We start from the raw sequence: 24,590 nt of genomic DNA on the forward strand, positions 1-24,590 counted from the left end.
ATCATTGACAGACCAGGATTCTGTTCCCCAAATTGGTACATTTACCCTTATCCATCATTTCTGAAAAATTTTTTATTGGATAGATAAAAATCTAATCACCAAGCGGCGGCAGAACACACACGTAAAAGACTGTTGTAATTGGCAAGCTTTTGGATCCTGTGACTCCTTCTTCAGGCAGAAGGGTTGAAGAGGAAGGAAAAAGGTTGAAGGAAAAGGACTGGAGAGGTCTAGGAAAGGGGATAGATTTCAGGAAAGTCGCCCTGAACCGCAAATCAGGCGAGACTTCGCTAACTTTGTCGTTAATTGGTTGTTTTCGTAGCTACCTCTGAAAGTTTGTTACATCTTCATGAAATCACTCTGTAGATTTCATTGTTGGAAACAGAAGTTTTATCATTGTGCAGTTATTGAGGTTTAAGTTTGTAAAAATCAAGCACATTTTAATTCATAAAGTTCCCCCCCCCCCCCCCCCCCCCCCCCCCCCTTCAGTTCTTTCTGCACCTTCTCCTATCCTTCCTCCGCTTTGTCGTTTGAGGCTCCTCCTCCTCTTCTTCCTCCCTGTGTGCTCCTGAATGCCAGCCCGTGTGTAACAGGTGACTTACTAACACATAATTCCCAGCCATGGGTTGACACGAACCCCCTGGTACGGGCCAGGCCCAGGGAGCGGTGATTGGCGTGAGCGGCCACCTTCCCAAGATGGTCCCTCTGTCAGGTGTTAGGGAGATGTGACCTGAGGTGTGAACAATCACGTAAGATGGGTGAACCCCACTCTGAGGGGGCGCCCAGTTGGAAGGAGTGCACCATCGGAGACACTGGCAATCGTGGGGGATTTTCACACAATGAACCAATCATCTTTGCAGTCCACATCTATCAAACGTCAATGGAGTTAAGCTCTTGATTCAAAGACCCTCCCAGCTGCACCACAGTTCCTTGTGGTTTCATGTACTGAAGACTGTCAGTCCTTTGCAATGGTAAATCCATTTCTCATTCAGAAAGGTGTTGATGCAATTGCCGGCCCTGTGAAATCCTGCTCTCGTTTACGCAGAGGCACTTTGTTTTTGGAGACTACCTCTGATTCCCAAGCACAACAAATGTTTGCCGCTTCACTTTTCCATGGCTATCCTGTTCGTATTGAGGCCCGTATAATTCTGAATTCTTCCTGTGGTATTATCTACACTAGCATACTTGACGGTCTGACCGAGGCAGAAATCCCAAACGTACCTCTCTAATCAGAGTGTAATTGCCATCCATCGGGTGACAAGAAAGGTAGATGCATCTTTAGTGCTCACACGCATTCTTTTTCTCACCTTTGATAGAGTGGTGCTTCCGTCAAAGATCAAAGTAGGCTATGAAGTTATCACAGTCCAATCGTACATTCTGAATCCGATTCGCTGCTACCAGTGTCATTGTTTCGACCACACTCGAATGTCTTGTCGACACTTGATCACAAGTGTAACCTGTGGCAGGGAGTGCATGGGGTGATTATCCATCTCTCTTCTCCCTACTGTATCAACTGCAATAGTGAGCATGCCGCCGCCTCTTGAAATGTATCTCGATGAGTGGACTGCCCCAGAGATCTAGGTAAAGGAAAAAGTGCCTTAACCAATCGCTTGTAAGTTATTGGCTGGTCACAAACCCAGCGTTCTACTGTCTGGCACTTACAGTACTGTTCTTGCTACGTCTTGCTCCATGAAGGACGTGGCCACATGGACATGCAACCTCAAATTCAGCACTGAGGGTTGTGAAATCACCCAGTGTCATGGTAGCATCTTCGTCTCCTCGTCCAGGTGTGCAACAAGCCACCAAACATTCACCTTTTGGCTGCACAACCGGCAGGCTGGATAGGACAGAAAGAATACTCCCGCGGTGACTTGCTATGTCCCTCCAGCCAACAAACATCTGAGGCTTTCTCTGCCAACTGGAAAGGCTCCAAGAAGTCAAATAAAGGCAACCGGTCTTCTGCTTCGCTGACTCCGAGATCCTTTTTGGCGATGTTGTCACGTGAACCAGCTGGCAACGCATGTCGCGTGTTGCCAACTGTTTTTCTGCCCTGGACTCCGCATATCGACAGAGGGAGGGTGCATACGCCTCTGTAGGTCTCGTGGAGCAGGATCCTCCAGCCTCTGTGACCTGTAGCAGTGGGTCTTTGAAGGCTGGCATTCAGCAGCCACTAAGTTGACACCCCTTCATTTTTTTCTCTCCTCCCTTTTCCTCATTATGACTCTTTGCCAATGGAACATTTGTGCCCTTCGATCAAACAAATAGGATTTACAGCTGCTCTTAGAATCCCAACATGTCATTGTTCCGTGCCTCCAGGAAACAAAATTGCATCCTCACGACTGCTTTGAGTTCTTTCATTTCTTCCCAATCTGTTTTGACACCCCTCCCCCCACCCGCCCTCCAGAGGATGGCATTCCATCTTGTGGGAGAGTCGTTCTGCTCATATGGGATGATGTTCACAGCCAGCCTCCCCCCCCCCCCCCCCCCCCTCTCTCTCTCTCTCTCTCTCTCTCTCTCTCTCTCTCTCTCTCGCTCTCTCTCTCTGACTACCTCCTTTCAAGCTGTTGTAGTTCAATTTTTCCTTCCACACTTGAACTTTTCCCTGTGTACCGTTTATATTCCTCCATCATTTGATGTCAACAGACCAGACTTCCTCCAGCTTATTGGGCAGCTACCTCTCACCTTACTGCTGCTCAGTGACTTTAATGTGCACCACCCCATTTGGGGTTCTCCCAGAACCTGTCTGGGAGGTGCCCTCTTAGCTGACTTTCACAATCAGCCTCCTCTGCCATAAAGCAGGGCCACCCACGTTCCTTTCAGACTCCATGCAGAGCTATTCCCATTTGTGACCTACCCTTCTGCACTGCCCAGCTTGCCCATCATCTTGATTGGTTTGTTCTCTCCAATGCGTACTTGAGTGACCATTTCCCGTGTGCGATCCGTTTGTTGACTCCTCCTCCACCCACATCCACATACAAATGGCAGCTAACTAAGGCTGACTGGAGGCGTTACTCTTCCCTGGCGACCTTCGCCGAACATTTCCCCAATTGTGATGACCAGGTGAAATGTCTTACAAATGTTATCCTTACTGCCACAGAACATTCCATTCTTCGCACTTCCTCTTTACCACGCTGTGTCCCGGTCCCTTGGTGGACTGAGATGTGCCGCAATACAATCTGCACATCGAGGAGTACTCTCCATGGTTTTAACCATCACCCTACGATGGTAAACTGCATTCATTGTAAAAGGCTGCGTGCACAGTGTCGCCGCATTGTTCGGAATAGAAAAAAAGCTATATGGATTTTATTCACTAGTTCTTTCAACAGTTCCACTTCCTCTTCCGTTATGTGGCCCAACCTCCGACAGCTGTCTGGGACCAAGATCCATTTCCCAATTTCCGGTGTGACAGTAGCCGATAATGTCATAGTGGAACCTATAGCTGTCTCTGACACCTTGGGCTGCCATTTTGTGAACATTTTGAGCTCCTCCCACTATCACCCTGCCCTCCTCCATCGGAAACGAGAGGAGGCGGCTCGGGCGATTTTTCTCAAAATAGTGAGTGCTACAATGCCGCCTTTACTATGAGGGAGCTAGAGCATGTTCACAATTCATCCCAATCCTCCACCCCAGGGTCAGACGACACCCACATTCAGATGTTGCAGCACCTTTCTCCTGCGGGCAAGCACTTTCTGCTTCTTGTACAACCGCATCTGGGCTGAGGGCATGTTTCCCAGACCCTGGTGTCAAGCCACTGTCATACCCATGCCTAAGCCAGGTAAGAACAAACACCTTCCTTCTAGCTACTGCCCCATTTCTCTCACCAGCTGTTGTGTTTGCAAGATAATGGAACATATGATTTGTGCTTGGCTTGGGTCTCACAATTTACTACCCACTGCACATTATGAATTTTGAGCACAGTGTTCTGCAGTTGACTGTCTCGTCACTCTATACACCCGTGTCATGAATGGTTTTCTGTGGAAACATCGGACTGTGGCTGTGTTTTTCGATTTGGATAAAGTCTACGACACCTGCTGGCGGACTGGTATCTTCCATGTGCTCTAATGTGGGGTTTCCATGGCCACCTGCTCTATTTCCTTAAGGAATTTTTAAAAGACAGAGTTTTCAAGGTAAGTGTGTGTTCTGCCTTGTTGGACACCTTTAACCCAAGAAAACGGTGTGCCTCAGGATTCCATTCTGAGCGTCATCCTCTTTGCTATCACCATTAACCCTATCATAGCCTGTCTCCTGCCAGGCATGTCCCTTTTCATTGATGATTTTGCCATTTATTGCATTTCTTCAAGGACTTGTCTCATTGAGTGGCGTCTTCGGATATGTCTTGATCACCTTCACTCATGGAGCATCGACAGCAGTTTTCGTTTTTCCACTGACAAAATCGTATGTATGAATTTCTGTTGGTGCAATTGCTTTCTTCCACCATCTTTATACCTTGGGCCTGTTGCTCTTCCATTTGTCGAAACTACCAAAATTCCTCTGGCTCATGCTCGATTGGAAACTTCCTTGGTCATCCCACATGTCTTACCTGGCAGCCCGCTGCATGCAGTCCCTCAATGTCCTACTTGTCCTCAGCGGTACTTCCTGGGGAGATCATACCACCCTCTTCTGTTTGTACCAGTCCTTTGTCCATTCAAAATTAGACTACGGATATTTTGTTTATGCATCTGCACGTGTATCCCTGTTGTGCCACCATCGTGGCATCCGTTTGGCCACTGGCGCCTTTTACACTAGCCTGGTTGAGAGTCTGTACACAGAAGCTGCCGTACTACCACTGTCCCACCGCTGTGACTTTCTGCTCAGCAGATATGCGTGCTGTTTGTCTGCCATGTGTAGCCACCCATCCTATGTCTCCTTCTTCGATGACTCCTTTTATCGCCAGTATGGGATGTGTCTGTCTTCCCTGTTACCTCCGGGATTTTGCTTTCGGCTCTTGCTCAGGCAGCTTAACTTCATGCTACCTGCCACTTTCCCGATGGATGTGAACCCTTTACCACCTTGGCTTCATACGGCAATCCGTGTTCACCTTGCCCTTCATTCACTTTCTAAGGATACTACTCCACCCTCGCTCTATCACTGCAAGTTTCACGACTTTCACACTGAAACTGAACTTCACGATAGTACCTTTGTGTTCACTGATGGCTCTCAGACTGAACATCGTGTTGGGTGTGCCTTCGTCATTGGCACCAAGGTTTTTTGGTAACAAGCTTCTGGAACACTCCTCAGTATTTACAGCAGAGCTGTTCGCCCTGTATCAGGCCACAGAGTACATCCAGCGACAAAGGCTTTCCAATTGTGTCATGTGCTCCATCTCTTTCAGTGCCCTTCAAAGCCTCTTGTGTGCTGTATACCGTCCATCCCTTAGCACAGCGGATCTTGATGGAACCACTGTGATATTTATGTGGATTCGTTGTCAGATTGGTCTGACAGGAAACAAGACTGCTGATGCTACTGCAAAGGCTGCACTCCTTGTACCTCAGCCTGCTAGTTCTTACATGTTCTCCCCAGATATTTATGTTACTGTCTGCAGCAGGTGGTATCCCTTTGGCACCACCACTGGTCCTTATTCATGGGAACAAGCTCTGGGTTATTAAGTGGCCTGGACGACCTCCTCTTGCCTTCTCGTCGTGAAGACATCATTTCAGCTAGGTTGCGCATCGGGCACACTCTTTTTAACCATTGCCATTTGTTATGTGGTGCTCCCCCACCACTTCGTACTCAAGCCGCTCTCCCAAGCCGATTTGTATAACTAACCTTTCACAGACTGGGCCACTGGTTCAGGCTCTGCTTCATCCCACAGTATGGCCCCAGACCCTGATTAAATTCATGATAGGATGATCCAACATCTGAATGTTACTCAAAGTGTACAACTACTCAGTATCTTCAACCTTATGTGGCACAAAGGTGTCTTCCTTTTGCAGTCGTAAGATAGTACCATCATCCCCATCCTTACATCTGTTGACATCTACTGATAGATTAGCCTCACCAGCGTGCTCTGCAAACTGACTGAAAGGGTGGTTGTCCTAAGATATTCTGGGTTCCAAATCGTGGACCCTTTGACCTCCTAGCAGTGTGGTTTCTGGAAGGGATGATCCCCAACTGATGATCTGGTTTGGTTGGAAACAGCAATGTGACAGGCTTTTTTTTTAAAATACCAACACATCATCAGTCTTTTTGACCTACTTAAGGCATGTGACACTGCTTGGCATCATCAAATTGTACTTAACCCCATACAACCTGCCCGCCTGCTGGACTGGGGCTTTTGAGACTGCCTATCAATTTTTTTATCCACAAGTTCTTATCCTACCAGTTGGTCCAGGTTAAATTTGGTACTTCACTCACCTCCCCACAAGTCTAAGAGAACTGCACCCCACAAGGCTACATGCTTAATGTCACACCCAGGCCACTGGTCACTGCCTCGCTGAAGGGCCATGACTTTTGCATTTGGTACAGCTCCCACTCTGTAGCTCGGCTGAGCACCAGCTCGAAGGTGCCACCTGAAATGTCTCCAGCTGGACCCTGTCTCATGCTTTCCATTTCTCTTCTGCAAAAAGTGGGCCATGCATATCAGTCATTATACAACAGTCCATTCTCTCCCAGAAATCTACTTGGGTGTCCAGCACTTAGAAGTTGTTGCAAAGTCCCACATTTGGGCCGTGCCTTTAACAGAAAGCTGATTCGCGACTCCATATTCATCAGCTAAAGACCAGCTGCATTTGGAAGTTCAATGCTCTCTGCTTTCTTGCCCATACCCCTTGGAGGGCAGATTGTGCTACTCCTCTGTATACTTACCAGGCTCTGGTTTTGTACTGACTGGACTATGGTTGCCAGTTATGTGGCTTGGCAGCACCTTCAGCTTTGAATCTGTTAGATCCAGTCCATCACTGAAGCATTTGACTGGCACCTTGCGGACTAGCCCTGTAGACAGTCTCCTTGCAGAACCGGGAACTTCTCTCTTGAGTTTTGATGGTACCAACTGTTGCTCACTTGCACAGTTACACTTTGACTATTTCTTCTTAATCCAACTTAACACATTCCTTCTGCATACAAGGACATTGACTCTCTTGGATGGAATTACGAGTAGGAATGTGCCTCGCAGGCCTCTACTTCCACCAAACCTTCTTAGAATGTAATCTCTGTGTTTTCCCACACAACACCCGTTGTTTGGTAACCAGACCATGAATTAGGACCAATATATTTCATTGTCCTCAAGTTTTGATTGCCCGCATGCCCTTTCAGTGTCTGTTCCTTTCGGTTCTCCACAAATATCTAGGTGCTGTTATCATTTACATGGACAATTTCAAAGCAATGAATAGAACAAATTATGCTTTTACACCACTCACCAGTAAGGAACATCATTTGTTGCTAGGAACACAGCGTTTTTACTTCAGAGCTGATAGCAATTAACAGAGCCATCTTCCCTAAAAAAAATATCCAAAAGATCCGCTAAAAGAACAAGTAAGATCTCATGTGAGAGGAACAGAAAAATTTATGTAAATACCAGGGTAAGTCAAGATCCAACATTAGCTGCATACTGCAAAAAATACTGTAGTACTTTAATGACTTTCCTTAAAGTCAGTAAAATATCCAGAAGTATCCATGTTGTGCCAGAAATAAATAATGCAGATAATAAGATTAAAACTATACGGGACATTGTCAAGCGGGAGATTTGACAGCCAGTAAGTGTGTACGATTCCATAACAATTAAACTAAATGCCAGTGTTGTGACTGACAATTCACAAGCTGGAGGTACTTTTAACAATCACTTTCCAGGCATAGCAACAAATATATGATTAACTGGTTTAGTTGGAAAAAGCAAGAGAATGTATTAAGTGTCATTCCACCAAACCTTAAGCAGCTAGAAGTAGCACCAATGTCCTTCACCAAAATTGATACAATTCCAAAGATTCTAAAAAATAAAAGCTCTTGTGTGGTTGATATAATTTCAAACAGAATTCTGAAAAGTTAAGTAATGTCCTTAGTGTTATATGCAGTGCATCACTGGAAGAGGGAATTTTTCTAGACAGGTAAAAATATGCAATTATTAAACCACTTCATAAGAAAAGTGACCTGACAGACTTAAACAATTATCGTCCAATTTCCTTACTGTCATCTTTTACCAAGATATTCGAGAAAGAAGTATACTCCAGATTAGCTGCACACTTACAGGGAAACAATTTATGTAGCATAACACAGTTTGGATTCCAGAAATGTTACTCAACTGAGAGCACTATTTATACATTCATGTAAATAAGTTGTATGGAATTGGTAACTTCACACACAGCTGGTTTGACCGAGCGAGGTGGCGCAGTGGTTAGACACTGGACTCGCATTCGGGAGGACGACGGTTCAATCCCGTCTCCAGCCATCCTGATTTAGGTTTTCCGTGATTTCCCTAAATCGTTTCAGGCAAATGCCGGGATGGTTCCTTTCAAAGGGCACGGCCGATTTCCTTCCCCATCCTTCCCTAACCCGAGCTAGCGCTCCGTCTCTAATGACCTCGTTGTCGACGGGACGTTAAACAACACTAACCTACCCACACAGCTGGTTTGAATCATACTTGACAAATAAAATGCAAAAGGTTGTGATGAATAATTCAGACAATGTCATAATGGTAGAAAGTTGTTCCGATGGGAGGGGGGGGGGGGTGGGCGGGGGGAGAGATCACAAAGGGAGTGCCATAAGATTCAATTTTGGTCCACTTAATGTTAAAACAACCAAAATTTGTACTTTTGGCAGACAATAATGGTGTTACGATAAATCCCATTAGAACAAAATTGAAAGAAAGCAATAGAAGAGTTCATTAGTGCTATTTCCAAAGAATTATTAAGTTGTTCTGTGAAAATGGACTCTCCCTAAATTTTGGAAAAAGCACACTACATTCAATTCGGTACAACAAAAAGGCTTGCCACAACAATTGATGTAGCATATGAGCAGGAGTCAGTAAAGGGGAGCAGATGTTACAAATTTTTGGGTGTACATATTTATGAAAACTTGAAATGGAAGAAGCATATTTCTGAGTTCCTCAAACAATAAAGTTCAACTACTTTTGCTCTTTGTGTAATTGCTAATCTTGAAAACAAATGTATCAACCTCCTGCCAATTTGGCTTGTTTCCACTCAATGTTGTACAGAATAATTCTGTGGGGACTCATTCCTTAGAAAGGAAGCATTGATTGCACAAAAGCGAACAGTAAGAATCATATATGGTGTTACCCACGGACATCATATAGGTACCACTTGAAGGGGCTATGCATTTTAGCCCCGCTGTAACGATACATATTTTTGCTAATGAAATTTGTCATAAAGAACTCATAACCATTTGAGAAGAACAGTTTGCACATACGTACCTCAACACTAGAGGAGGAAAACTGACCTTTATTATCCATTGTTAAAGCTGTCAGTGGCTCAGAGACTAGTTCAGAGTGAAGTCATAAAAATTTTTGAACATTTTCCCAATAACATAACATGTCTGTCAGATACTGAAGCAAGTTTGAAATGTTCACAAGAAATGATTTTAAATTATTCCATTGAGCAAGTTGTACGTAAAAACAGGTAGCCAGCCAAAAAAACCTTAATTTTAAGTGTAGCTGCATGAGTAGGAATAAAATGATAGTGTGTTCATTAATGTTGGCACTGATCTCGTATACATATCGTGTAAACGGACTTGTTCCACATCATTTCATAAAAGAATCATTCAGATGATGTATGGAACATGTAACTAACTAACTAGTCACCCCTGTGCCCCATCCTACCTTCTTCCCCAAGTCTTTTTTGCTACACCTACATTCTCTCCCCCATATTTCCTCCCTCCTTTCCCCTTATTCTCTCCACTCCCCTGATAGTTAACCCCCGTATAAAACCCTCTTCTCAACATCTAAACTCCTCGGATATAACATCTCCCTCTTCATGTCCTCCCTGTCTTCTAAGTATCCACATCTCCTCCTCCATCCCTCCCTCCCCCATCCAGAGCATATCTCCCTCCCCATGGTCCCTCTCCCGTGTAGTCATTTAATTCCCTCCCTTCCTGTAACATATGTGCCTTCCTTCCTCCCATGCATCCACTTTCCTTCCATCATTCCTCCCTCCCTCCATCGAGGCATCCACATCATTGTCCCCCACATCCTCTGTCTTCACCCACCTCATCCCCCCCGCCTGCATGCCTCCCCCGCCCACATGCCCCACCCGTTGCTGACCTCCCCACCCGCATGCACCCCCCCCCTTGCTGCCCTCCCCACCCGCATGCACCCCCCCCCTTGCTGCCCTCCCCACCCGCATGCACCCCCCCCTTGCTGCACTCCCCACCCGCATGCACCCCCCCTTGCTGCCCTCCCCACCCGCATGCAACCCCCCCCCCCTTGCTGCCCTCCCCGCCCGCACGCCCCCCCCCCCCTTGCTGCCCTCCCCGCCCGCACACCCCCCCCTTGCTGCCCACCCCGCCCGCACGCCCCCCCCTTGCTGCCCTCCCCGCCCGCACGCCCCCCCCTTGCTGCCCTCCCCGCCCGCACGCCCCCCCCTTGCTGCCCTCCCCGCCCGCACGCCCCCCCCTTGCTGCCCTCCCCGCCCGCACGCCCCCCCCTTGCTGCCCTCCCCGCCCGCACGACCCCCCCTTGCTGCCCTCCCCGCCCTCACGCCCCCCCCCCCTTGCTGCCCTCACCGCCCTCACGCCCCCCCCCCCTTGCTGCCCTCCCCGCCCTCACGCCCCCCCCCCCTTGCTGCCCTCCCCGCCCTCACGCCCCCCCCTTGCTGCCCTCACGCCCCCCCCCTTGCTGCCCTCCCCGCCCTCACGCCCCACCCTTGCTGCCCTCCCCGCCCTCATGCCCCACCCTTGCTGCCCTCCCCGCCCGCACGCCCCACCCTTGCTGCCCTCCCCGCCCGCACGCCCCCCCTTGCTGCCCTCACCGCCCGCACGCCCCACCCTTGCTGCCCTCCCCGCCCGCACGCCCCACCCTTGCTGCCCTCCCCGCCCGCACGCCCCACCCTTGCTGCCCTCCCCGCCCGCACGCCCCACCCTTGCTGCCCTCCCCGCCCGCACGCCCCACCCTTGCTGCCCTCCCCGCCCGCACGCCCCCCCTCTTGCTGCCCTCCCCGCCCGCACGCCCCCCCTCTTGCTGCCCTCCCCGCCCGCACGCCCCCCCTCTTGCTGCCCTCCCCGCCCGCACGCCCCCCCTCTTGCTGCCCTCCCCGCCCGCACGCCCCCCCTCTTGCTGCCCTCCCCGCCCGCACGCCCCCCTCTTGCTGCCCTCCCCGCCCGCACGCCCCCCCTCTTGCTGCCCGCACGCCCCCCCTCTTGCTGCCCTCCCCGCCCGCACGCCCCCCCTGCTGCCCTCCCCGCCCGCACGCCCCCCCCTGCTGCCCTCCCCGCCCGCACGCCCCCCCCCTGCTGCCCTCCCCACCCGCAAGCCGCCCCCTGCTGCCCTCCCCGCCCGTTCTCGCCCCTTGCTGCCCCCCTCTCACCCCTCGTGCACGGCCACACCTGTTCCCCCCCCCCCATCCGCCAGCTGCCCCTCCTGCTTCCCCCCCACCCGCATGGTCCCCCCTGCTCATTTCCTCCGTTCCTTCCCCTTATTGTCTCCACTACCCTGTTAGTTAACCCCCATATAAAACCCTCTTCTCAACATCTAAACTCCTCCCCCATAACATCTCCCTCTCCTCCATACCCTGCATCCTTCCTCTAGATCCTCTGACATTCCCCTGTATCTTCATGTCCTCCGTGTCTTCTAAGTATCCACATCTCCTCCTCCATCCCTCCCGCCCTCATCCAGAGCATACCTCCCTCCCCAAGGTCCCTCTCTTGTGTAGTCATTTCATTCCCTCCCTTCCTATAACATACATGCCTTCCCTCCCCCCATGCATCCACCTTCCTTCCACCATTCCTTCCACCTACTTTCCTTCTTTCCTATGTCCCATGCATTCCACCTTCCTTCCATCCTTACTCTGTCCCATGCGTCCAGCTTCCTTCCACCATTCCTTCCTTCCTCTATCCCATGTGTCCATCTTCATTCCTTCCTTCCCTCCCTCCCCCATAAAGGCATCCACATTGCTGTCTCCCACATCCTCTGTCTTCACCCACCTCTCCACCTGTTTCCTTCAATTACCATTTGTTTGCCCTCTTTATTCCTCTGTCCTTACCTGTCAGAAAACCTATTTACCCCTTTTAGTGACCACTGGGTTGCCTCTCCCCCCTCCACCTCCTAACCGCTGCTGCCACATGTACACCCATCAAACACCTCTGTTCTTCTTTGGCCTCTTGCCCCCAACTCCCCACATGCTGCCAAACCCTCCCCACCCCCACCCCTCTCCCTCCACATACTAATAATGTATATCATTTCCATTTAAAATATTTTTTAAAGATTTAATTGCGAACATTTTTACTAACCCAGCAATATAAGATACCCATTTCTTAACACCATATTCTTATTTTTGTCTTAATATTTTGCTTTAATTTTTTCAGGTTTCTCATCCAACAAAGGATCTGAAACGACCATCGACGAAGAAGACTGCTCTACATTGCATATTCTTCTTTGGTACAAACAATTAGTTAGTATCCTCATTGAATAAATAGATGAAATAACATAGCTGTTCACTATGTCGCTTGAGTTAATTTCGAAAGTTATCTTTTTGCAGTGCATGGATTGAAGAGACGAACATAAAACCATACTTTGAATTCAAGGATCAACTTGTGAAGTCCAATAAATCAGTAGCATTTAAAGATGCCATAAATGCAATAGAGGATTATATAAAGAATCAAGGAGAGGTAATATGATGGAAATGATTTTCCTCATATTTTTGTATTTTAATGGTGATTTTATTTATAAGTGTTAACTTTTTCATGGCAGTTTCTCCTCGGGTAGCAATTAATTTTAAATTTCTGTTGCTGAAGATTGTTTTTTACCACATGCATTTGTAAACATGTGTGTTAGAAAAGGAGCTGTTTACACCTGTTGTAACCCCCCCCCCCTCTCTCTCTCTCTCTCTCTCTCTCTCTCTCTCTCTCTCTCTCTCACACACACACACACACACACACACACACACACATTGTTATATTGTAAGTTGCCTTATAAATAATGACTTTTTTACCCTAAATATACTGGAAGAAATAAAAATTTTCACTGTTGTAACAAAATATGCTGACATTACTTTAAATGGACAGACAGATAAAAAAAATGGTGAAAATTTCACTAGCATTATTTACTGACAACGTATTTGTTCTACTACTGGAGGTAATGCAAATTACACATAGCATTATATATATTCTGTGATATGTAGCAAAAAATAGTCTTTGCATGTGCAGCAATTGCCAGTGACAACTCTGTATATTTTCATTAAAAGTACCTTACACTGACTGCATATGTGTACATGTCATATAATTACCTCATTACATGCTTGTTGTTGTGGTCTTCAGTCTTGAGACTGGTTTGATGCAGCTCTCCATGCTACTCTATCCTGTGCAAGCTTCTTCATTTCCCAGTAACAACTGCAACCTACATCCTTCTGAATCTGCTTAGTGTATTCATCTCTTGGTCTCCCTCTACGATTTTTACCCTCCACGCTGCCCTCCAATGCTAAATTTGTGATCCCTTGATGCCTTAAAACATGTCCTACCAACCGATCCCTTCTTCTAGTCAAGTTGTGCCACAAACTTCTCTTCTCCCCAATCCTATTCAATACCTCCTCATTAGTTACATGATCTACCCACCTTATCTTCAGCATTCTTCTGTAGCACCACATTTCGAAAGCTTCTATTCTCTTCTTGTCCAAACTGGTTATCGTCCATGTTTCACTTCCATAAATGGCTACACTCCATACAAATACTTTCAGAAACGACTTCCTGACACTTAAATCTATACTCGATGTTAACAAATTTCTCTTCTTCAGAAATGATTTCCTTGCCATTGCCAGTCTACATTTTATATCCTCTCTACTTCGACCATCCTCAGTTATTTTGCTCCCTAAATAGCAAAACTCCTTTACTACTTAAAGTGTCTCATTTCCTAATCTAATCCCCTCAGCATCACCCAATTTAATTTGACTACATTCCATTATCCTCGTTTTGCTTTTGTTGATGTTCATCTTATATCCTCCTTTCAAGACACTGTCCATTCCGTTCAACTGCTCTTCCAAGTCCTTTGCTGTCTCTGACAGAATTACAATGTCATCGGCGAACCTCAAAGTTTTTACTTCTTCTCCATGAATTTTAATACCTACTCCGAATTTTTCTTTTGTTTCCTTTACTGCTTGCTCAATATACAGATTGAATAGCATCGGGGAGAGGCTACAACCCTGTCTCACTCCCTTCCCAACCACTGCTTCCCTTTCATGCCCCTCGACTCTTATAACTGCCATCTGGTTTCTGTACAAATTGTAAATAGCCTTTCGCTCACTGTATTTTACCCCTGCCACCTTCCGAATTTGAAAGAGAGTATTCCAGTTACATGCTTATTATGGAGTATTGCCATTGGCATTTGCTAAAAAGCATTATATATAAGGCAGGTCATATAATTGATATGAAAAATCACGTACATATAAAACACCACTGTTGGTGTGGTCTTCAGTCCAGAGACTGGTTTGATGCAGCTCTCCATGCTACTGTCTCCTGTGCAAGCTTCATCTCCGAGCAACTATTGCACCCTACATCCTTCTGAATCTGTTGAATGTCGTCATCTCTTGGTCTCCCTCTACGATTTTTACCCTCCACCCTGCCTTCAATACTAAATTGGTGATCGCTTGATGCCTCCTATCATCATCTACCAACTGATCCCTTCTTCTGGTCAAGCTGTGCCACAAATTCCTCTTCTCTCCAATTATATTCAGTGCCTCCTTGTTAGTTACGTGATCTACCCATCTAATCTCCAGCATTCTTCTGTAACACCACATTTCGACAGCTTCTATTCTCTTCTTGTCAAAACTATTTGTCGTCCATGTTTCACAGCCATGCATGGCTACACTCCATATAAATACTTTTAGAAAAGACTTCCTGACATTTAAATCTGTACTAGATGTTAACAAATTTCTCTACTTCTGAAACGCTTTTCTTGCCATTGCCAGTCTACATTTTATATCCTTTCTACGTCAACTATTATCAGTTATTTTGATCCCCAAATAGCAGAGCTCATCTACTACTTTAAGTGCCTCATTTCCTAATCTGATTTTCTCACCATCACATAATTTAATTAGGCTACATTCCATTATCCTCATTTTGCCTTCGTTGGTGTTCATCTTATATCCTCCTTTCAAGACACTGTCCATTCCGTTCAACTGCTCTTCCAGGTCCTTTGCTGTCTCTGACAGAATTACGATGTCATCGACAAACTGCAAAGTTTTTATTTCTTCTCCATGGATTTTAATTCGTACTCCAAATTTTTCTTTTCTTTCCTTTACTGCTTGCTCAATATAAAATTTGAATAACATTGGGAATAGGCTACAACCCTGTCTCACTCCCTTCCCAACCACTGCTTCCCTTTCATACCCCTCGACTCTCGTAACTGCCATCTGGTTTCTGTACAAATTGTACATAGCCTTTCGCTCCCTGTATCTGCCACCTTCAGAATTTAAAAGAGAATATTCCAGTCAACACTGTGTACTATAACTAAAGTATTATAATAAATGTGTGTCTTTTGTAACACGTATGTCAGTGATGGGCAGTGCACAAAGCTAGTCCAGTAAAATAAACTAGTATCTGCAAGCAGTTTATAACAAACAATTAATTATCAGTATGATTTGTCACTACTTCTACAGGCTGCAGAGCACTGAATGTATACGCTTTCACTACTGGCCAGTTTCTTCCTGTTCCCTTCACAGGTAGAGGGGCTATCAATGTGCCTCTGCAGGAGTAATAATTTTTCTTATCTTCATGGTGCTTACACAAATTGCATTCTTAAGTCTGACATGTGCAAGGAATGCAATCCATCACTACGGGTGAATGACCTGTTTTTACTGTTTATAAACGTCATCAAGTGACAGTGATTTCAAATTTTCCCGAAGCACTAGTTACTCGAAGGAGTCTCACAGCTGTATTATTGTATGTGTCTGGGTTGAATACGTTGGTATATATACATTTTGAAAATAATAAGATGGACGTGATAAACTTTGGTGTTTGTTTTTATAAATAAGTTGAGAATGGATTATTTGAATTCAAACCACAGGAATAGTATAGAGTATGTATAGATAAGTTTACAAAGTCCAGCAGGAGAATTTGGTAAATAGTTGTTTCTCTGTTGTGTATTTCAAAGTGGGTGTTGGTTTAATGCCACATCCATCAGAAGTCACACTATCGTCTGTACCCTGAAGACAGGTTCTGTCCATGCCATTGGCAATTGGGTTGAATTCAGTAGCTGATCAGCTACATTAGTAGCTACAGAAGACTTCTAAGGATAGCAGATGGAAGGGAATGATGGAGTTTGATAAGCACATTAATAATACAAGAGTAGAATGTGTGGTTTTTTTATTATTATTATTTTTTTTATTATTAACTTGTCCCAATAAACTTGGCAGTAAATCAGGCCATGCCAATGCATTTTAAAAGACAATGCTGCTAAATTTACTGCTCAGCACCAGAGACACGAGTTCTAGTCAAAGGCATAGTTATTGTTTTATAAAAGTTTGTACCCAGTTGTTGAAGGACTTAATTGGAAGGGTGAAGGACGTTTGAAAATAACAGCAGTCAACTTCTAGAAAGATGCATACAAAATAGAATCTAGCATCTGGTGAGGAGGAACAGCTGGTTAGTCTGTTTTGCGTTTTCGGAAGAGCTTGTACCATCAAGTGGCAAAACCTGCAGGAGGGACAGGCTGGCTGAGCTCTGACTGTAATGTACAGTAAACTGTCTGCATACCAGAATGTGGTAAACCACTTCAAACCAAAGGCAATTACTCAAGAAAGTTCAGAAAACTAAATATGTTTTTATGGGAAAAAATTATAGCTTCTTTCTACATAAGCATTAAAGATTGATATAGTAGCTAATTGCAAGAATAAACAGAAAATGAAACTGTCTACGCTGGTGTGATCTGTAGGACCTATGAACTTTAAATTCTACTTTCATAAGTGGAGTCATTAAATGTGAGCTTCCATTGTCAGACAAACAAGAAATTTTATTAGTCCTAGAACAATAGAAACATAAAGCATCAAGCCACTACTGGACAGTTTCCAGATTGATGTTAGGTAGCTATGTTTTGAGATGTTAAGTTTGTTTTGTTTGTATGTGGGCCAGATGCAGAAACAATGTAAAAACCAGATCCAATAACAAAGTAAGAGCTCTGTAGTTTCCCTGCTTTGCTTGTCTGAAGGTATACTGACAGGAAATCAGTATGCCTGATGATTTCATTTTTGATTTCAATCATTTGAAAAGTGACAATCATATTTGTCAGGTGCTGTTAATAATGGTGTAAAATGTGATCTCAGTCTGTTAGCTGGTTTTGTCCAGAAAGGTTAATAGTTAATCAGCTAACTTCCCCATCCCCACCTTATATTTGGCAACTCACCTAGTAATCTTTGTTACATCCTGCAAGCCATGATTCCATCCAGATTACTTTTAATAAACTTCCCAAAGTAGAGCATGAAGTGATTGAGTCAAATGGTGAAGGTTTCAACACAAACTCAGCACATTACTGAGTCTATATTTCCTACACTCTTTCTGCATGCCCACTTGCTTGTTAGATTTGACCAAAGTTTGCATATTATCATTAAAGTCCAAAACTGTTTCTGTTGTCTCCTTTCTAATCCCATTATATATTTAAATTTGTGAATGGCGAATGTATGGAGTTGGAGTACACTCTCTCTCTCTCTCTCTCTCTCTCTCTCTCTCTCTCTCTCTCTCTCTCTCTCTCTTTCCTAGCATTTTGTTCAATGCAACATTCAATAATACTAAAATACAACATTGCACCACTATATATATGTTTGTATTTTCCATATATATGTAGAACTTGTGTTTTTATGATTGAAATATCCAAAACTTTATACTAATGTTTGAATAACTGTTTATTAGTGGCAGATAACTACTTCAGTAATATGAAGTTGGTTATAGATGACACAGTAGTGTATTAAGTGTCATTATTAACTTACTGAGAAATGCAGAGTTGTGAAGATTGGTATCTGGATCTAAATACAAATAAGTGTCTAGTAGGATATGTAAATAGAAGGAAAGATCAGATATGGGTTAACAGAACAGTTATTGATAATTCACCTGAATCATTTACAATAGTAATTTCTGTCCAGAGCAGGGGAAAGACGCCACAAATGTAGCAGTGAGGAAGGAAGATGCCAGACACCAATTTATTGGTATGGTTCTAAGTAGGTATGATATGTACATGAAAAAGGTGGTTCCCTTATTGTGTGAAGCCATAGTCACAAAAATTCCAAGTGCCTATGTTCCAAAATGAGTTAATAAATATATTACATTACCTAGCAACAACAATATTAAGGAAAGGATATATAAGGAGACACTGAGTCACAGGCCATTCACCACAGAGACTGCTGTACATTCAAGCTTTTCGCCAAAGGCCTTCTTCTGAAGTAAAAAGCACAGAAGCATTCGCACAAGCACAAGACGCATGCGCACACACACATGACCACTGTCTCTGGCTATTGAGTCCAGACTGCGGATGCAACTGTGCCAGACAGGAAGAGCAATCTGGTGTGGATGGGGGGGATAAGGAGGTGGTGGAGAATAACGTTCAGTTGTGTCAGTCCTGGGTGAGAGTCTTGAGGGGAATGCTCCTCTGTGGCCAGATGGTGGGTATGTGGGAGGTGGCTGGTGACTGGAAACAAAGTGTGGGAGATCCATTTCTGTACATGGTTGGGACGATAATTTCAGTCTGTGAAAGCCCTAGTAAGACTCCAGTTGATATGGAATGGATGACAGTTGTTGAAGTGGAGGCAAAAGCCTTAGACCCACAGAAGTATCAATTCTTTCCAAGGCCGTACCTTCGGCCTCACTCCCAAAGTCAGTCAGCCAGGACTTCTGAAAGACATTTACTCCTTCTTCCATTCTGTACAGTGGAAACATTTTGTCACCAACCCTACCAATAGGACTCAACTCAAAACTGTAATTGAACCGTGCCTGCCTCACTACATTCCTCTATCCAACTGTGACCTCCCTTGTTAACATTGCAGAATTTCCTAATGTCAGACTTTGTCTCACCATCCTACATGGAAACAAACTTTACATTCATAGAGAGAACCACAATCCACCCTCTTAACACTGATCCTGACAAAGACTCCTTCACTGTTGTTTTGAACTGCAGGCATTACCTGACAGAGGGACTCCACCAGCTGTCACATTCATCCACTTACAAACCCTGCCATGTGACCCTATTCCAGCACTGGAAATCCTTAAGCCCATCACAGAATCTCTCTCTCTCTCTCTCTCTCTTTCTCTCTCTCTCTCTCTCTCTCTCTCTCTCACACACACACACACACACACACACACACACACACACACCTCCACCACTCCCCATATTCCTACCCAGTCACCCAGGGCACTTCATTGTGACCAGTTACTGTCCCTCCATTGAGAAAATGTTCTCTCTCGTGGGCCAACACCTGCAGCCTGTTACCTGCCCTTCTATATAAAAGACAACAACCGCTTGCTCCAGCAATTTACCCCAATTCCTATTCCTGTACTACACAGCACCCTGCTCAACACTTTTCATGCCACCTCCCTCTACACTAACATTTCCAATGACCATGGAGTTGCCACTACTGAACACTATATTTCCCAATCCCCAACTGACTCCATTCCTGCAACCTCCTTTGTGGCCACCATGACTGACTGTACCCTCATCCACAGTTACTTCTCCTTTTGAAGGCATCACCTACAAACAGATCTGTGGTAAAGCAGTGGAAATCTGCATTGCACCGTCCAGTGCGAACCTATTTATTGGCCTTCTAGAGAAATCCTTCCTAACCAACAAGAATATTAAACCCCTCACTTGGTTCAGATTCACTGATGGTTCTTTGTGATCTGGACCGAGGGTGAGGAAACTTTATCCACATTCTGCCAGAACCTCAACATCTTCTCCCCAGTTTGCTTCCCTTGGTCCTCCTCAACCCAACAAGGCACCTTTCTCGATGTCTACATTCACCTCAAGGATGTGCATGCATATCAAACATACCAACCACCAGAAATACCTTCACTTCAACTGAAATGAGGAATAACCTACCCACTATTCGTAACACCCCTCCCATAGTGGTATTCTGCCACCTGCTGAACCTAAGTAGCATCCTTGTCCATCCCTACTCCCAACCCTTTGCCTCAGGGCTCATACCCCTGCAATAGACCTAGATACAAGACCTGTCCCATACATCCTCACACCTCTAGTCACAGGCATGTTGTCCTATCCCATCAAAGACAGGGCTATCTGTGAAACTATCATTTGATGTACAAACTAAGCTGCAATCACTGTGCTACTTTCTGTGTGAGCATGACAACTAACAGCTCTCTCTCCACATGAATTGCCACTGACAGACTGTGGCCGAGAAACAGGTGGACCACACAGATGCTCATGCGGCCCAATACAGTGTGCTTCATTCATTTCAATGACTGGTTCACGGCCTGTGCTATATGGATCCTTCCTGTGAAAATCAGCTTGGTGCTTTTCCAATTTACCCAGATGGGAACTCTTCCTGCAATATGTCCTACATTCTTCTCTCTCTCTCTCTCTCTCTCTCTCTCTCTCTCTCTCTCTCTGCTATCTCGCCCCTCACCCATGCGTCCTTACCCCACCACTCGCGCCAGAGTGCTGCTCTCATCAGGTACAGTTGCTGTCCACTGTCCAGCTCAGTGGTTTGTGTGTGTGTGTGTGTGTGTGTGTGTGTGTGTGTGTGTGTGTGTGTGTGTTTTGGATTTTCTTTGGAAAGTTATTGGAAATCAGTACTGATGTCAATAATCTTGAGGTTCTTCTTTGAAATAAAGATTACAAGTGTTTCACCTCAATGGATATTTAATTAATATTTATAAAAGCTGTACCATTTGTACATACATTTACATACTATTTTAAGGTAACAGCTATGGTGTCTTCAAACCATACATTTGGCTTCAGATTGGGCAAAGACAGCCACCACTGACTAGTAATTACCTTACAGGCATCGGCCTGGCAAATAAATTTCTCAAAAAATAGTTCAAAGCTAACTGCTGTTAAAATGACAAAACATAAAGTAAAATATTTAAGAAAAGTTGATGTGGATGATAAACTAATGTTTTTTTCCACAGTTAATGAGTCAGTTTGGATTTACTGATTTATTGAATAGAAATAAACATGATAGACATTTTAGAACTGAGAGGTTATCAGCTTATGTAAACAGTCCATAAATGAATAACAGAACCAAGAATGGGCGCAACTCATTATAGATGTTAATCTTATCCCATGTGAATATAACTATCGGACATTAGTTTAAAATGTAATATGTTATAAAAAAAAATTTTAAATGTAATATGTTATAAAAATTGTGTTGAGTGTTTGTTGTTTTACAAGGTAGAAATTAAAAAAATTAATGACTTTATAACTATGAAGTATATTATGAACTGCAAAATTCATTAGTGTGTGCACTATTAAACTTGTGTGTTCAGACAGTATTGCTTTATTGTAGAATCTGTGTTTTAAAAATACTAGTGGTTCCTTGCCTATTATTTATGGTTTTATTTGTCATACTTTTTCACAGAAATACAATGACCTTATGGACCCAGATGCGGAGTTCAATAGGTTAAGGGAATCTGTAGCAGCCAAGAAGGATGCAAAATCTAAGGCATTAAAAAAGGTGTGTGTGTTTCTCTTCTCTCCCCCCTCCACTCCCCCTTTCTGTTAATTTCTCAACCATTTCTGTAGTCAGTATAAGTATGACAACTGTTTGAATTTGTATGTTGATTTGCTACCTATAGCAACTTAATTCCAGGTTTTAAAATTATGTTGTGACAGTTTCTATATTTTAAGAAAGCTCAGGGCACAATTAATGGCTTGTAACACAGTATTGCATATTAAAATTACCAGTAAATGTTACTGAGAATCAGTGATGTATTCTTAGTATAAGAAATATTAAATTTAAGACAAAGGCAGTATGAAGCAGTTAGAACTTTGAAAGTTTTTAAGAGCCCATTTGGAATGGAAACTAAAACATAATACATGAAACCTGAGGTTTCAGAGTTCTTTGTAGGAACACAACAAATTCAGAATTATAGAAAATCTTGATACAGTAGAAGGAAGAACAAATGTATGTGTGGTAGGGAAGAATAGTATCCTGCACTGAATGGCGTCATTGAATGCAGTATATCCTTGCCTTCTTTATTATTTGAAACCAGTCACACTTCAGCTATCTTTGATTAAATATGGACTTCCAACCTTATAATAGTTTGGAACTTTTACACATGCAAAAGTATTGGGAGATGCAAGTCACATCTGGATTATGAATACATAAATGGTTGGCAGCTGATACGGTAAACCACAAGATTGGTTTTCATTTGGATATCATTATAAATTAATGTTTATGTCAATAGTCTTGAAGTTATTCTTTGAAATAAAATATGGTTGTGTCACTGTAGTGGATTGTCTAACGACATTAAGAAAATATTAACCACTTTGGCAGAAATTTAATATTAAATCTTGATAACACAAATTTGATGTTACAATTAGAATGAATGCACGACTCGTCTCAGTAACACTATAGACAGATCTGTGATAAGAAGTACGTACATGCTAACTGTTTTAGACATTATTTTTCCTGACCCACTGACCATTACAGTGAGGTAAAATATATCATAACAATTAAAATTCTCACAGAAACAGATGCACAGTATCTTGCCGGATCTGTGCTTCCTTGTACGAATGTACCTCTCAAACTGATTGCTTCACACAGTTTATTTGAAGTCACTGCCATTGGTGCCAGATGTCACAATATTGACACACTTTGTAGCATACAATGTGTGTACTTTCATCTGCTGATGACCTTAAGGCTTACTCCTTCCCACTTTTGTGAGACTATATCTTGAACCAGTCACTTTAATGAAACAGAAAACAAACCACAGAGTATGTTGTTTGGGATAGCAGCAAACTCTTTCTTGATGACTTCAAGAATGAGTTAACAATTAGCCATTCTTGACTTTTATAATCTTATAAACCAGAATAAGATGAAATTAGCAGACAATCTTACAAAGATATTTACTTTGAAAGTGAATGGGATATGTCCATAGTACACTGTTAATTTACAAAAGAAACTCTTAACCCGCCATATGGATAGAAAAATAAAGTGAATCGGGTGTCTATGAGGCATTAAAGTGTTCTTCTGTAAATAATATGATAATGGTTGACATGATGACTGAAATACTTTTTCCTGGGCCTTTGATTCACCAGCCATGCAGTGAAGGTATGCACTAACAAAACATCATAAAATAACTTTTATTAAAATCATTAATTTTGGGTATTTATTTTGAATTAAATTGATCCATGTTTAATTCTGTCTGCTTACTGCTGTCAGAAGAAAAAAGCGATTGTGGCGTTGCTGCTGTCTTCCAGGTATTTAGGTGGCTCTCTTTTCAAGAGTGATCTGTAAAGGAACATTTGAACAGAGTTAAAATTTCAGGTTTTGCTCTGCTACCATTAATTTCAGTTCCTGTCTCATTCGCTAGGGACTGGACGCTACCTTTGGTGCCACTAACAGCCTTTACATGTGACCAGAATTTCTTTGGGTTTTTTGAAAGATCATTTGACAGTGTTTTGCTACAGTAGTCATTGAAGGCTTCTTGCACTGCTCTGTTGACAGCCAAACAGGTTTCATTCAGCATCTGTAGTGTTTCTTTATAGTGGCTGTATATCATGAAGGATCCCTCCCATTATGAACTGTTATACTTGGTACATATCTATCCAGTGCATGCTCAACTATTCTTTTAAACTTGAACCATAGTTCCTATACATGCTCCTGCCCTGCACTGAAAGTTTAAAGTTTCTCTTTGCGAGGACAAGATTAGAATAATTACAGCACACACAGAGGCACTCAGTCATTCCACCTGTGCTCCATGTGTGAAGAAACGGGAAAAAATCCCAGTAACTGGCACAATGAAACGTGCACTCTGCCATGCACTTCATTGGTTTGCAGAGTATTGATGTAGATGTAGGTGTAATGGTAGGCTGTAGTGAGCAAGCAGCACTGTCAGAAAATAGTAAAAAAAAAAAGACTGCTGCAACAGTAAAGAACCAGAGAATATTAGTTTGTAAGCAGGTTCAAAAGGATGCAGTAGTTATGTTGATATGAAAACAGTTGCACAAGATAGACTGACATGGAACAACAACAACAACATGAATAAAGAGCTTCCATTTGCTGGTTTGAAGTTGTCACAATAAATTCCCAATTATATAGAGTTAAGGTGCTCTAGGCATTGTCCTTATGATGTACATTTGGCAGTGGAACCTTTGATTTTCTACCTGAACATCTCCCTCATTCCCACTCCTGTCTGCTTGCTACCTTCTTCCTTTCCACCCTGTCACTAGGCCTATTTGAGGTCTCCATTCCTCCCTCATATTATGTGCTTTCCATGTCTCAATCATGTACTCTGAATATGCTGGCTGCCTCTCCCTCAGTTTCTCTCTGATTGCTTGC

At 43.9% G+C, this 24,590-nt stretch overlaps 1 protein-coding gene across 1 annotated transcript in view; it reads left to right on the top strand.

Annotated features, from left to right (window-relative positions):
• LOC126199066 (putative oxidoreductase GLYR1 homolog) overlaps nt 1-24,590 on the top strand; it is a 292,423-nt gene that overhangs the window by 27,099 nt on the left and 240,734 nt on the right. The window contains exons 3-5 of the mRNA XM_049935779.1: nt 12,463-12,548; nt 12,636-12,765; nt 21,666-21,761. Of these exons, the coding sequence (XP_049791736.1) occupies nt 12,463-12,548; nt 12,636-12,765; nt 21,666-21,761 (312 nt within the window). The remainder of the gene's footprint in view (nt 1-12,462; nt 12,549-12,635; nt 12,766-21,665; nt 21,762-24,590) is intronic.

Source organism: Schistocerca nitens, chromosome 8 (genome assembly GCF_023898315.1).
Source record: "Schistocerca nitens isolate TAMUIC-IGC-003100 chromosome 8, iqSchNite1.1, whole genome shotgun sequence".
Classification (NCBI taxonomy): Eukaryota; Metazoa; Arthropoda; class Insecta; order Orthoptera; family Acrididae; genus Schistocerca; species Schistocerca nitens.